This window comes from Canis aureus, chromosome 5 (genome assembly GCF_053574225.1).
Source record: "Canis aureus isolate CA01 chromosome 5, VMU_Caureus_v.1.0, whole genome shotgun sequence".
In the NCBI taxonomy this organism is placed as follows: domain Eukaryota; kingdom Metazoa; phylum Chordata; class Mammalia; order Carnivora; family Canidae; genus Canis; species Canis aureus.
The window spans coordinates 17,513,129-17,526,961 of record NC_135615.1 but is presented as its reverse complement, the minus strand read 5'-3'; the positions used below and the strand labels follow the sequence as shown (position 1 = coordinate 17,526,961).

Here is a 13,833-nt window from a genome sequence, read left to right as displayed (position 1 = left end):
GAGCATGACATTCAGCCAAGAAAAATGAATGACATTTTTACAAAGTCGAACATAGGACTTTTTGCCTTTTAGGTCACGGAACTTTTTTCAAGAGACTGCAACTCCCCCTCCCCCATGATTATGTTTCTAAAAGTTCAAGTCATAGACTGGAGCATAAATATCACCTTCGATACAAGCCTGTGCTTCCTTCAGCTTTCTGTCTTTGGCAATAAGCAGCAAACGTGACAGCTGCCCCAAGCTCCTGATCTTAATGTGTGGCACAGAGAGAAACAGCAAAGGCTGCCCATCTTTATCAACTTCTTCTGACTTGACTGTTGTTTCACTAGGAAATAAAAATAAATAAATAAATAAATAAAATCTTAAGGTTACCTGGATGCTAGTGAAGTTAAACATAAGACATTTTGACAAATCATCCCTCTGGCTCATTATAAAACACAAAATATAAGTACTTCTTGTTAAAAGCTCATGTCTTTTCCTCATTTGTCCACACTCAGATCCCTAAGTTCCCAGGCTTATTAGCAACCATAGTTAGCAACATGATATACCCAGGAAGAACATTTTAAGCCATGTCTTGAATACTTACATGAACTCAATCACAGTTTTTGGTTTTGTTTTTCTAACAATGTGTTGGACAACTTTAAAAAAATCACTGGTTCTACAGGACCATTCATGTTTTGGGGATTTCTAAAGTTATTTTATTTATAAAGTTTACACCACAGTAATTAGTGGTTAGAAATCTTCTTGGCTACTCTGTGTTTACGAACAAAAAGCTATAAAAAAGAGAAAGAGAGAGAGACAAACTAGGTTCCCTCTGTGGATTGTTTTCCCACTCCAAACCCCCTAATTTGGTTTACTTTAGGATAATAAGCAGTTTTTCTAAATGGACTTTTCCTGATCAGAAATTTCTGGGTCTCCTAGATTTGTCTTTCTGCCCATTTTAATTATTTTTTTAGGTCAGCATTTAAGAAATATTAAGATGTTTTTACGGCAGTGATATTTCTATAGATTTCTACCACGTACAACATTAACTAAGCTACCTAGGTTTTTATTAGATATGGATATCCCTGGAAAAACTGCTCTCCTCTTAAGACCTGATCTAACATATTTTAAATTGTAAGGCAGATAAACAGATGTGGTGTATTGCCAGTTCATCAGAAAAAGTAAACCTGACAGACTCAGACTCAGATGTACTACCAGCACGATTTCACTAGAAAAGGAAGAAGATAGAGATCATGGAGGCAGACTAGTGGCTTGCCACGGATGTCCACATCCTAACACCCGAGGCCCACAAATGCCTTATCTTACATGGGCAAGAGAGACCATGCAGATGGATTAAGTTAAGGATCTTGAGATGGGAAGACTATTCTGAAATGTGCAGGAGGGTCAAGTCAGAAAAGCCAACGTGACATGGAAACAGGGTTCAGAGTAACACAGAGCCAGAAGCTATGGAATGTAGGTGGCCTCCAGAAGCTGGAGAAGACAAGAATGGATCTTCCTTCAGCCCCCAGAAGGAACACAGCCCTGCCAACGCCTTGATTTTAACCCTACACACTTATTTTAGTCTTTTCACCTCCAGAACCCTAAGAAATTAAATCTGCATTATTTTAAGTCACTAAGTATGTGAAAATTTGTTACAGCAGCAATAGGAGGCTAACACAGGGACTTTTACAGGCTTTCCCACTGTTCTTCCAGCAGTAACTTTCATAGTAACTCACATAGGAAGTAACTTACATAGTAATTGTACACAGAAGGTACTCAATAAATAGAAGAGGAATAAATGAATAGAAGATTTCTAGGCTGACCAGTGATGTGTGTTGTATACAAAATGTGTGTTTTCTCTAAAATAAAGCTTTTGGAATAATGTCTTCAGGTTTGAGATTTCTTAAAGGTCTGTGCCGGGTTGGTCACATGTGCTAAGTGGATGATGACAAGACTAAGTTATAAGCTGACTGAATGCCAACAATATCAAGCCACTGAACTTGAGAAGGTGAAACTCCTGGTAAGATATGGGAGAAGTCAAGGGCACAGGACACATATTTCATTGCTCCCACCAGTTGAAGCCTGTAACTCAGCAAAGCAGTAGGAACTAAATGCCAGCTCCAGGGAGGATGTGGAAGAGCAGGTTTGTTTCGGGGTTTGCAGTTTCTAATACTGGAAGAAAGAGATTTTGGAAAGAAAAAATACTATGCCCATCCTGTGAGGTCAAGATAAATGTGCTGCAAATGAAATCCACTGACCTGATCAAAAGACTTTCAAACTGTAATTGTGGAGGGCAGCTGAAAATACTATAGCTTTATGCTATAAGGTGAGAGAGCAGAAAAATGTCACATTTATTTCATCCCCAGTGTCTAGTTTAGTGTCCAGAACATAGTAATTACTCAATAAATGAGCCTAAAAAATAACAAGAGATATAAAGCTACAGTTGCAAAACTAGTTAGTAATTCTCAGGAACAAAAAACAAAGAGCTCAAGTAACAAACGTTATGGCCATCGATTTTAATAGCATAACTTGGACATTTCACCAAAATATGGGGCACCCATGTGGCTCTGTTGGTTAAGTGTCTGACTCTTGGTTTCTGATCAGGTCGTGATCTCAGGGTCATGAGATCAAGCCCTGGTTGAGCTCCACAGTCAGTGAGGCGTCTGCTTGTCCCTCTCCCTTTGTTCCACCCCCCCATCTGCTTGCTCTCTCTCTCTCTCTCTCTCTCTCAAATAAATAAAATCTTTTAGAAAAGAAGTTTTACCAAAACATAATAATTATCATCTCATAAAACAATACAATTTTAAGATCAGAGATCATGTAACTGATCCTTCATGACATTGATAAGAGAACTAGAACAAGAAGGTAAAAGGATCAAACAATGCCCATTACCAAGGAGTATTGGGAAGTCAACAATAAAAAAGATGCCTGTAGAGATTTACAAAAGAAAAAAGAAAACTAGGAATCAGAAAGGTATGAATTGTGAGGGCGGTGGGCAGGACAGGGGGAAGAGGGTCACTGCTCGGGGCTAAACTCCTCATCTACACAGCACTCCTACCAGGAGAGAATTTTGTCCCAACTCAGACATATCATTGAGACAGCAGAGAGACATTAGAAGCTAAAATATCACAGTATTAAAGCTGACATGAGTCAAAATTGTAATTTTACCAAAAAAGAAAAGAACTGATAATAACATTGTCACTAAGTGATTCTGAACACTTATCCAGTCTTTATATTTCCTGAGCTACATTCTAATGAGTCAAAGCAACTGAGCTCTGTATACCACCACCATATGGTGTTAATCATTGAAGGGTGTCATTTGTCCTTAGCTTACAGTGGACTTGGGTTTCATTCTGGAGTGTTTTAGAAAGATTAGTTATCTCATTCTGTCTGATAAGAACAAAAGCAATTGAAAATGGTAATACAAGGAGACCTATGATTTCCATTAGAATGAAAGTGGAGTTATTTTCCCCAAAACAATGAACACGGAAAGACGATGACCAGTGTTATTATAGAATGAAGGGTTGTACATTGGAAATGATTCTAAAAGAAAAGAGTAAGTCATCTAACATGTGGACAGTGCCATGCCTATCTACTCAACAATGATCTGCACAAAAGAAGATGGGTGATGACATGTAAAACCTTTTTTCAGTGCATGATGAGCAGATCAGTTTCAATGTCAGATGTCTGTTAGCCTAATTCAGAAGAAGGCTGATCAATTTTTTAAGGACTGCCGCAAAGAGTACATTTGGAGATGTGCAACATCAAATGAGAAATGAGGCCTCAAGTGTGAATATAAAAGAGATCAACAAAAGAGGGTAGCTTACTTACTTCAACAGACTTTCCATGTAAATAAAACTGACTTGTTTTGGAACAAAAGGCTGAGAGAACATATAGTCCCAAGAGGAAGAAGAAATATCCTAAAACATCCAATAATATTGTGGTTTGGTAGAAATGCATCCAGAGGCTCCAAACTCAAAGCCTTTATGATGACTTAGGTATCCATATTTATGTGGACTTACAGAGCTGAATCCTATCTGAAAGGACAGCAGTTGACCCTCCACCCTTTAAATAAATGAATAAAAGGTGTCCTAAGGGCCAGCAGCCTAAGCAAGAACAGTGCATGTGTACAAAAGGGCAAAGAATGAGGTAGCCGGGACTCTTTTAATGGTACGTTCTTCCAGCCATTGAGGGCATCTCTGGTCTATATCACTTTTGTTATGTTGGTGGACACAGCATACCAAGTGGCTATGGGTTGCTGACAGTTCTTTGGTTTGGGGGGGTGGGGGTAGAGCAAGGGGAGTGGTCAAGACTTGGATGTGTAAACATTTAGAATTTTCCATAACTACCAAAATCTCAGCTGTATCCTTTGCCTTCTTCAGGACTATCAGTACCCACCTGGTTTTCATCCAGCCACAATGGCATGGTTTCCTTCAACTACAACAAATGCTACTTTCAGACCCTCTTTTCCCTTCCGACATCAAAGATATCACCAATAAAAGTCAGAAATAAGAATAATGGATAGAAAAACTGGCCCAAGGAAAAGGTGTCCAGTAAATTTGACAGAAGGAAGACAATCAAGAGGTAGTTGGTTCAAAACATATATGTGCCAAAATGTTGAGACTTCCTGCTTAAGAGGGACCTCTATGCATAAAGACTGTATGAAAAAAAAAAAAAAGACTGTATGCAGAGGTATAAGAATGGAAATAGAGCAAAAAGCAATTGGATAAGGATAAAGAAAGAGAAACAGTGATATGATTGAGGTATGTGTAACAGCCCACCTAAGTAGGTTGCAGATGTGGTCATGTTTGTCCTTGGAACACAAAATAAATAGAGGTAAGATACAATGACGCTCTTGATACTCTTATGACATCTGCTTTAAATCCATCTCTGTACTAAGTAGTTCATATGTTTTTGAACTATATGGTTTTGCAGATGAGTTCATCTTTCAAAGGTTAGAAAAAACAACATGTGACACTACACTGAACTTAAGTGGGAGCAATGAATAATGACAAGCACTTTGGGAGGAAGTGACCATAGGCAGAGTTAGAAATAAAATACAATTTTAGAAAAAGGCTTCAGGAAATTCAGAGAGAAGGTAGAGCATGACAACAGAACCAAACACTCCTGAAATACAGTTCAAAAAAGGTTTTTCAGTACTAAAAATGAAATTCAGAGTTTATTCTCACAAATAATCCCAAAGGGAAAAAGTGGAAAAGGCATCTATAAGAAGATTTGACTGATTAGTGACCTGTCTTTGATAATGTCACACTTTAAAAGTTCATATGCAAAATTAAGGAGGAACACGGTGGCAGAAAAGAGGATCCCGATGCCTGAAAGTGGAAAATAAACTGAAGCTGACCAAACCAACAAAAAAGATTTACATATGCAAATGTCAATTACTCCTATATAATTATGATTACATTTATATAAATACATATATATTTTTTATCTAAGCTCTCTAGAGCTAAGTTGACAGCTCCCTGTTTGAGGTAGAGGTAGGTTTTTCTTAAATCTCAGATTTGGAAGGTTCTCATTTGAGGACAATGCTAATTGCTAATTAGCCTCTCCCATATATTGAGGGAAATTTACCACTCCCCAGGAATTAATAGATTTTAATACCAGAAGGGATTTTGCCTATAGCAGAGGTCACAAAACCAATGCCTACTGACACCTGTAGGGTTGTATAGATGAGTGGAAAGCCCAAACATAAAGCAACAACAATTGTTGGAGTGTGGTGAACTCAAGAATGCATCCCCTATCAAAAGAAATTCAAATCAAAATTTAAAAATTAGGAGTGCCAGGGCACCGGGGTGGCTCAGTGGTTGAGCATCTGCCTTCAGCTCAGGTCATGATCCCAGGGTCCTGGGATTGAGTCTCACAACAGGCTCTCTGTAGGGAGCCTGCTTCTCCCTCTGCCTGTATCTCTGCCTCTCTCTCTGTGTCTCTCATGAATAAATAAAATCTAGATAGATAGATAGATAGATAGATAGATAGATAGATAGAAATAATTAGGGGCACCTGGGTGGCTCAGTCGGTTAAGGGTCTGCCTTTGGCTCAAGTCATGATCTCAGGGTCCTGGGATAGAGCTCAGTGTCTGGCTGGCTCCCTACCCAGCCAGGAGTCTGCTTCTCCCTCTGCCCCTGCCCCTGCTCATCTTCTCTCTCTCTCTCTCATACATACATACATACATACATACATACATACATACATACATACATAATTTTGTTGTGCTAAACAGAATGTTCCCAGATTTCAGCAGAGTGCCTCCTGATTGCAATTCCTGGGTCAGAATATTTCTGAGATTCACAGATGTTAAATTACTTGCCCAAAACCTACAACTCATTTATCAAAATATGTACAATAAAGACATTAAACTCTAGAAGCTCTTTACCAGCTTACCTGACAATATATCCTGATTCAAATGCTGAGGGGTCCAAGTTTGTTTTCCATTCAAGTGGTTCTACAAAAACATATTTTGCTTCTTGAGGATGTTTGTAGATAAAACTCTCCACAAACATCACAATTTCTTTCAATATCACTTCATTCAGTGGAGTAATTTCCAGGGTTCTGGTCCCATATCCAGCAGCAGTCCACTGTGCAGACCTTGTCAGAGCCACCCCCATGCTCAGTCAATGCTCAGATCTGAGCTCACCACACACCCTGCATCAGAGTGGAAAGAGTTAGAAACACAGGATGGCAATCACCTTTTTCCTGGAACCGTTCTCACTTTCAAGCCTTTAAGCCATCCAACACATATTCTGCTTCTTAATCTTAGTGGTCAATTTTTTTTAATCATCAAATTGCTCCTTAATGCAACAGAAATATTCATTTTTACTGGGCTAGCTCTAAGTAAAACTGACAGGCACTTGGATTTTCTAGTATCTATTTGCCCTAAGCAAATAACTTTCTCATTTCCCTGGGCCCCAGAAAGAAAAGCTCAAATAACTGGGCAGAAAACAGAAACAGAAAACTCCCAACAGTGGAAGGAAGAGCTGGGGGAAGATGGCATCAAGGCCTTTGGTCCAACAGGTTTGCTGGAGCCAAAGGCTCTTCTGGGCTGGGCAGTGCATAATTTAGAACCATGCTGTCAAACTGAACTCTGTTATTCTGACTTTCTTTAAAAAGAGAACATTATCTGCAACATTGAATAAAAGCCGAGTTAGCAAGCAAGTTCTCACTGTGAACATTTAAGGCTTTTTTTTCCCTGATAGTCTATACTTGTTTGATTTTTCACTAATAGGATCATGAAAGGCTTCCTTCCAGAATATTAGAATGGTGATAAAGTTAAATATAGAATAGAATTAGCTTTCCCCCATTATTACTAAAGCTCCGAAGTACCAGGACCCTTCGGAAATGACTTGGGGATTTTGGGTTTTGTACTGCACTAAATCTAGTAATAGGATATCTAGATCAGTGGCTCTCAATGAGGCAATACTCATAACTCAGAAGTATTATTAAGGATATTTCATTATCAAAATGATAGGAAGGGGACATCATTGGGATTTAGTAATGAGGACCAAGAATGTCAGACATCAGGGCACCCGGGTGGCTCAGTGGTTGAGTCTGCCTTTGGCTCAGGGTGTGATCCTGGGGTCCCAGGAGCGGGTCCTGGGATTGAGTCCCGCATCAGGCTCCCCACAGGGAGCCTGCATCTCTCTCTGCCTATGTCTCTGCCTCTCTCTGTCTCTCATAAATAAATAAATAAACTCTTAAAAAATAATGTCTGATGTCCTGCAATGTGCACAACAGTCCCCAGACAGAATTATGCTACACTCTTTAGGCATCTGGTGGGCGAAAAACTTCAGATAAGTAATACCTGCGCTAAGAATCTAACTCCACTTTACAATCACAAAGTAATTTTTCCACAGTTTTGACATACACTGAATTTTCCAGGATTGCAACTATCATGTAAGTCGAAGGAAGGTTGTATATATTCTGTCTTATATGGAAGTCTACCAAGAGCTCAGTATTTTGGAAAATCACACCATTGATGGCCATGCTGGTCACACAATTTAAGTTTCAATGATGTGTTTACATCAGCCTGCATTTGGAGCTACTGCATTCACAGTATATAATTCTATGTAAGGCTGGAGCACCTGACTACTTCACTACATATTCTAGTGTAGTGGTACCTGAGTATTTACATACTATTATTGTATTGCAATTATTTACCTTTTAATTTTCCTTTACTTTACAGTTAGGGGACATCATTGGGATTTAGTGATTAGGACCAAGAATGTCAGACATCAGGGCACCTGGGTGGCTCAGTGGTTGAGTGTCTGCCTTTGGGCTCAGGGTATGATCCTGGGGTCCCAGGAAGTAGCCAATATCATTTTGATAATGAAATATGGTTAATAATACTTCTGAGTTATGAGTACTGCCTCACTGAGAGCCACTGATCTAGATATCCTATCTACATTTAAAGATATCTTATCCTACATTTAAACTATGCACACATGTAGAATTACTACCTAGGATTTTGATTTTGGAGTAGCAAAGAAGGCATTACAAAATATTTGTTATAAAAAATGATAGTTCTCAGGGCTGAGAATGGCTGATATATGTGTACATAAATAGGTATATATATTTTTATATCTGTGTATATACTTATATATACAAATACATACAATTATAAAATATATACAATTAGGGTACAGATTTTTTTGTGTGCATTTATTTTAGTATTCTAGTAGTTTGTTTCTATTGCTTGATTCCAAACATGTAAGCCTGTACTGATGCTTACATCAGTAACACTGTTGAGTTTGCCAGTATTAAGAGAGTAAGTGCAAGCTAAGAATAAGTGCAAACAGCTTTATCACATATAGAAAGTCTTATGTGCACAATTTATTTTTAATCTTAAGCATACCACTTGTTTCAGTGGTCTTATAAAACTACAACATGTGTATCATTTCCTTCTTGTACTTTTTAAAAGGAAAATGTGGACATACATAGATTATATAAGACTGTAGCAGCAGTCAACACCCCATACAGCAACTTCCTGAAAGACACTTTAAAAAGAGCTAAGAAATGCAAAAAGGTCTTCATCATGATAAATTTCTATACAAAAATAACACGTTTGTATCTCTTCAAATTGTTTTTCTAAATCTGGAAAGGCAGGAGCTGCAACAATGAACAGGCTTGATTTGAGGTCTAAGAAAATTTCAGGAGGGTCTGGGACAACCCAGAAGGCAAAAAATATTATTAGGGGGGAAAAGTGGATCAAAATCTTGAACAAGATAGGTAGAAAAAGCCTTTAAAAATGAGAGTGAGAGCAGAGAGAGAAAGAAAGAGGGACAGCCTGGGTGGCTCAGCTGTTGAGCGTCTGCCTTTGGCTCAGGGCATGATCCTGGGTCTGGAATCGAATCCTGCATCCAGCTCCCTGTGAGGAGCCTGCCTCTCTCTGTGTCTCTCATGAATAACATCTTTTTTAAAAAAAAGAGAGAGACAGACGGACAGAGAAAGAGAAAGAAGTACTCTGTAGGCATAAGTGAATAAATTACAAAAAGAAAACAGTGTAATCTAAAGCTTTTCATGTTAAGTCTAGGACATTTCTAATAGCCTCATTTAGCAGGAGAACCGTATTTATTCCACTAGTCCCAGGGGTGTTAAAAAAGAAAAAAAAAGGTCTGTGTAACTCAGGTAAAAATACAAAACTAAATTTTTTTTTTTTTTTTAATCAAAACAGGCTGTTCCCCAGTTTCTACCCACTGCCAATCCAGGAGTCCTTTTGGCCTAAGAACCACAGTTACAACGAATACACATGAATATGTAGTAAGTATCTTTGAATTAAGGTGCGACTGTTAAAAAGTTTAATGATTAAATGGAGAAAAGTTTCTGTGCACGTGTTCTCATAAATGGAAAATCATTTATATTCATTTTGTCTATTATTCTACTCATTTTCTGTCCGAATCAAATCACTGTAACACAGCTTGTTTTTCTTTTTTAAGGATTAGCTGCAAGCTTCCCGTAGCATTAAAAAAAATGAAACCCGTCCGTGAATAATTTCTGTAACGCTTGAGCAGAAACAGAGCTAAGGGAAGGTGAGCATCCACGCTGAGATCTAGAAATGTGGCTGGTAACACGGATTGGGAGTCACAGCGCATACACGTGCCATTCTGGGAATGATGAAGCTACAGAAAAATCAGAATTTCAGAACTGGCATGTGCAGGGCCCTGAATCCACGTACACTTCAAGCCTGCGTGAAAACACCGAGCAGACGGCGACAGGCGTTCGTTGGAGCCGGAGCTCAGTCTGTAGGGGTGAGGGGGCAGGGGGCGCCGGCAGGAAGGCGCAGGGAGGAGGACGGTAGGTGGAAGGAGGCCGAGCTGCAGGGGCGGAGGGTAGGAGGACGGGGAGGCGCCGGGAGTCGCCTGAGCCGCGGAGAGGGGCTCGGCTCGGGAGCCGAGGAGCAGGAGGCGCCCGGGCAGGGGGTCGGCGGGGAGGGGAGGGGAGGGAGAGGGCCGGGACAGGGCGGGCCGCGGCCCGAGGAGACGAGGGGAGCGGGCGAGAGAGGCCCCCATTGCTCGAACCCCGCCGCGTTAGGCTGCAAGGACCCCTGCGCGGGGCGGGCGGGAGCGGCGGGGCCCGGCGCGGAGGGGCGGCGGCGAGTCCCCGGCGGCCGCCCTGCGCCCGACGGCCGCACTCACCTGCAGCGCCCCGCTCCGCGTCCGCACTGCGCCCAGCGCCCCGCGCCCCGCGCCCCGCGCCCCGCGCCGCCAGCCGCGCGCCCGCCAGTTGCTAGGGCGCGCGGTAAACACCCAACGCCCCGCCGCGCGGAGCGTCGCCGCCCCGCGGAGGGGAGGCCCGAGCCCGCCCCCGCCCCCGCCCCCGCCCGCGGCCGCGGTGCGAGCGCGCCCGGGGCCCGCCCAGACCTGCGCGCCCGCCCCGGTGACTCCCCGCCGCGCGGGGTTCCGCTGACGCCGGCCACCGCTGCTCCCCGCTCGTCCCCTCCTTTCGGGCTCCTTCCGCGAGGACGCGGCCTGCCTCTCTCCACCAGGTGGGAAACGCTGACCTTAAATAAGGCCACCCGCGGTGGGGGTTTGGGGTAGCAGTTTAATAGGACAGCGAATAGAAAATGTTCGTGGAACAGCGTTTTCTGTGTCTCCGTAGGTTCCTGGGCAGGTGTGCTGCTGTGTGCCCTGTGCTGTTCTATGTACCTTCAATCTTCGCCGAGTTCTCAGAATGGCACAGGGCCTCCCACGGGGTAGCCGAGGCCTAAGTGTGCTTGTCCAAAAAGCAGGTTTGGTGGCATACATCAGTACTCACTGGAAAAGCAGAAACTGCTCTTTATTAGTCTAATTCAGAGAATTGGAATGAAATGAGAACACTTCCTCATGTTTTTAAATGCCTTTTTACTTTTTACCAGCGTGGCCTTAACCACACCAGTAGATACTTCTATCAACAAGAGTCCCAGCAGTGAGAAACCAGCAGGGGCTGAAAAGAAAATATTTGGGGAAAAAATAATAAAAGAGAGCAAGAACAGCATACTGTCTTTGTGGGTAGAGTGTTTAGGGCCGTGTACTAGATAATTTAGGGTGGTGGAGTGTTTAGGAACTAGAACTGGATTCTTTCCCTAAAGCCAAAGACTCAGATATGGATGATGTTAGGGTATTAGATGTCAGGATATTATATTGTCCCAGTTTAAAAGTGGAGCCTTTCTTCTTCAGATGCAGAGAGAAATGAAATAGATTAGGCTTTTCTGGGGATTCTTTCTTTCTTTTCCTTTCCTTTTTTTTTTTTTTTTAAGAGTATAAAAGTTGTTGGAAATGGAACCATTTTGCCTAAAGTAGCCTCTGCCTCCAGAGAAGCCTAGACTTGCAGTGAATCAGAAAGGATTATTATATGCTAATAGATATTAGCATATATCATCTCATCTCATCTGAAGGGAGCCCTTTCCCAAAATGAACAGATTGCTCTTGGAGACAACCACAGCATCATACCTCTAGAGTGATGCAGGTCACACATTGGTGAGGATCAGAATCCACCCTTCAGAGAGGGGTGCTAGAATACTCATGGAGCAGGAAAATTTCTTTGGGTGCTTTATGTCACTTGCACATTTTCATCAGCTGTATAATGTAAGAGAGCATTACTGAGCCCAGCATAGAAACTAGCCAGAGATCTACAAATTCAGGAGGTTTTGCAAAAGCCAGTGCCCTCCAGGATCTAAGTATCTGTGTTCTCATTTGCCAAATTCATGCCAAATGTCACAATCTACCATTGCTTAATCTGATGGCAAAATTTGAATTTATTAGCCTCGAGATTGTCCAAGAAAAAAAAAAAAAAGCATGTAATGATATGTAAATCTGTAGAATTCTCAGCTGGCTTCTTCTAATTCTTCCTTGCCATATTGGTACTAACTTGGCTGACCTTCCAACTCTCAGTTTAAATGAATACTTCTCAGAGAGTGCTGACCACCCAAACTAAAGAAGCCTCCCAGGAGGATTTGTCTTGACCAGCTGTCATTAACTGTTTGCTACCTCCACAGTAAACTCCATGAAATAGAGACCTTCAAGTCTGTATCCCTAAGATCTAGAAGAGTGACACGTAGAAAGTGAAATTGGTGAATCACCTAATCAAAGATGCCTTTCTACCTGACAAAATCTTTTTGAGCCAGGCACCAGAAGCGTGAAGCTTGTGTTTCCTCGAATATAGTTGATAGAACCAGATGTATGATTCTAAGCGGCTGTGTTTGGGAAAAGAACCTTCAACAGTGCGAGCACACGCAGAAGTTTGCTGTAGCAGAGGGCCTTCCCAAGCGCTGTCTTCATAAAGTATGCACATGTGACTCAGTTCTGTCCAATGGAGCTTCACAGAAAGTCTGCCAAAGGACTTCTGGAAAAGATTTGAGAGTTTTTTTGGCCCTTTCTGACAACTTTATGTCAGCTAAATATGCTTCTGTGAAACCAAGCCCCTGGCTCAGACCAACTCAGCTTCTCTGTAGAAGCATAGATTCTGTGTGTAGTCCGCTAGGGCTGTCATAACAAGATACCACACACTACGTGGCTTCTCTCCTTGGCTTGTAGATGGCCATCTTCATGTCCACATGACATCTCCCTGTATACGTGTCTCTATGCAAATTTTATTTTTTTCTAAGGATACCAGCCATGTTGGGTTAGGCTCCACTCTAATTAACTCACTGTAATTTAATGAACTCTGTAAAGAGTCTGTCTTCCATAAGGAGATACTGGGACTTGAACCTATGAATTTTAGGGAGGACACAATTCAACACATAATATTATGTAAACAAAAAAGTCTGCAGGTCTCAGGGACCCATTCTCTTGTGTTAGAGCAGAGTCAACTGGCATGAAACCGCCAAGAGAAGCATTCATAGGCTACAACCATGAGAAGGTGATAGGCAAGGTCTGTTTGAATGTCCGATACCTCCCTCAGTCAGGAAAGGACCAGACAGACGCAACTTCATGAGGCTTGCAGGAAAGTGCAGTCTCTTAGATTGTACTGTGATAAGATTAAGTCTCGTTAAGGGGAAAGATTGCCTCTCAATGGAATGTTTCAGGAGATTTCAACAGAAATTCTGATGATAGAAAATTGTGTGAAGTTCTAAGGACCAAGTTTGCCAGCTCCTACCTTCTATTATAGATTAAGACTAGTAATCAAAAAGTTCTACTTGCCTTCCTGTGTGCAAAGATATCTCTCAGTGGTACATTTCTGAGCAAGGCCCATGGTCCATAAATGAAATGGCTCCTTCTCCTTAGATTCTAACCTTCTAGACCTTCATTTATTCCACTAATGCATTCTTTTAGCTACCAACACATGCCAGGCACTCTGTTAGCAGAACTAGGTGATCTAAGTTTGGGTGCTGGGGAAAAAAAGGACCCCATTAAAGTATATTCC

At 41.6% G+C, this 13,833-nt stretch overlaps 1 protein-coding gene and 1 long non-coding RNA gene across 8 annotated transcripts in view; one reads left to right on the top strand and one right to left on the bottom strand.

Moving 5' to 3' along the window:
- LOC144313749 (outer dynein arm-docking complex subunit 2) overlaps window positions 1-10,721 on the bottom strand; it is a 251,252-nt gene extending 240,531 nt beyond the window's left edge. For 5 of the 6 annotated variants that reach the window (XR_013379382.1, XR_013379383.1, XM_077896982.1 and 2 more), the window contains exons 1-3: window positions 10,629-10,721; window positions 6,382-6,642; window positions 165-322 (exon numbers count right to left, since the gene is read on the bottom strand). Coding sequence is in view for 3 of the 6 variants with exons in the window: in XM_077896982.1 (XP_077753108.1) it covers window positions 165-322; window positions 6,382-6,605 (382 nt within the window). In the remaining 3 variants the exon portion in view is untranslated. Of the gene's footprint in view, window positions 1-164; window positions 323-6,381; window positions 6,643-10,628 lie in introns of those variants that run through there. The other variant, XM_077896985.1, reaches the window with a different exon arrangement.
- Window positions 10,722-10,851: 130 nt separating this feature from the next.
- Window positions 10,852-13,833, top strand: part of LOC144313748 (uncharacterized) — a 102,112-nt gene continuing 99,130 nt past the window's right edge. Inside the window, exons 1-3 of one of the 2 annotated variants that reach the window (XR_013379380.1) lie at window positions 10,852-10,978; window positions 11,092-11,221; window positions 11,348-12,368. This is a non-coding gene — a long non-coding RNA (uncharacterized LOC144313748). Of the gene's footprint in view, window positions 10,979-11,091; window positions 11,222-11,347; window positions 12,369-13,833 lie in introns of those variants that run through there. The other variant, XR_013379379.1, reaches the window with a different exon arrangement.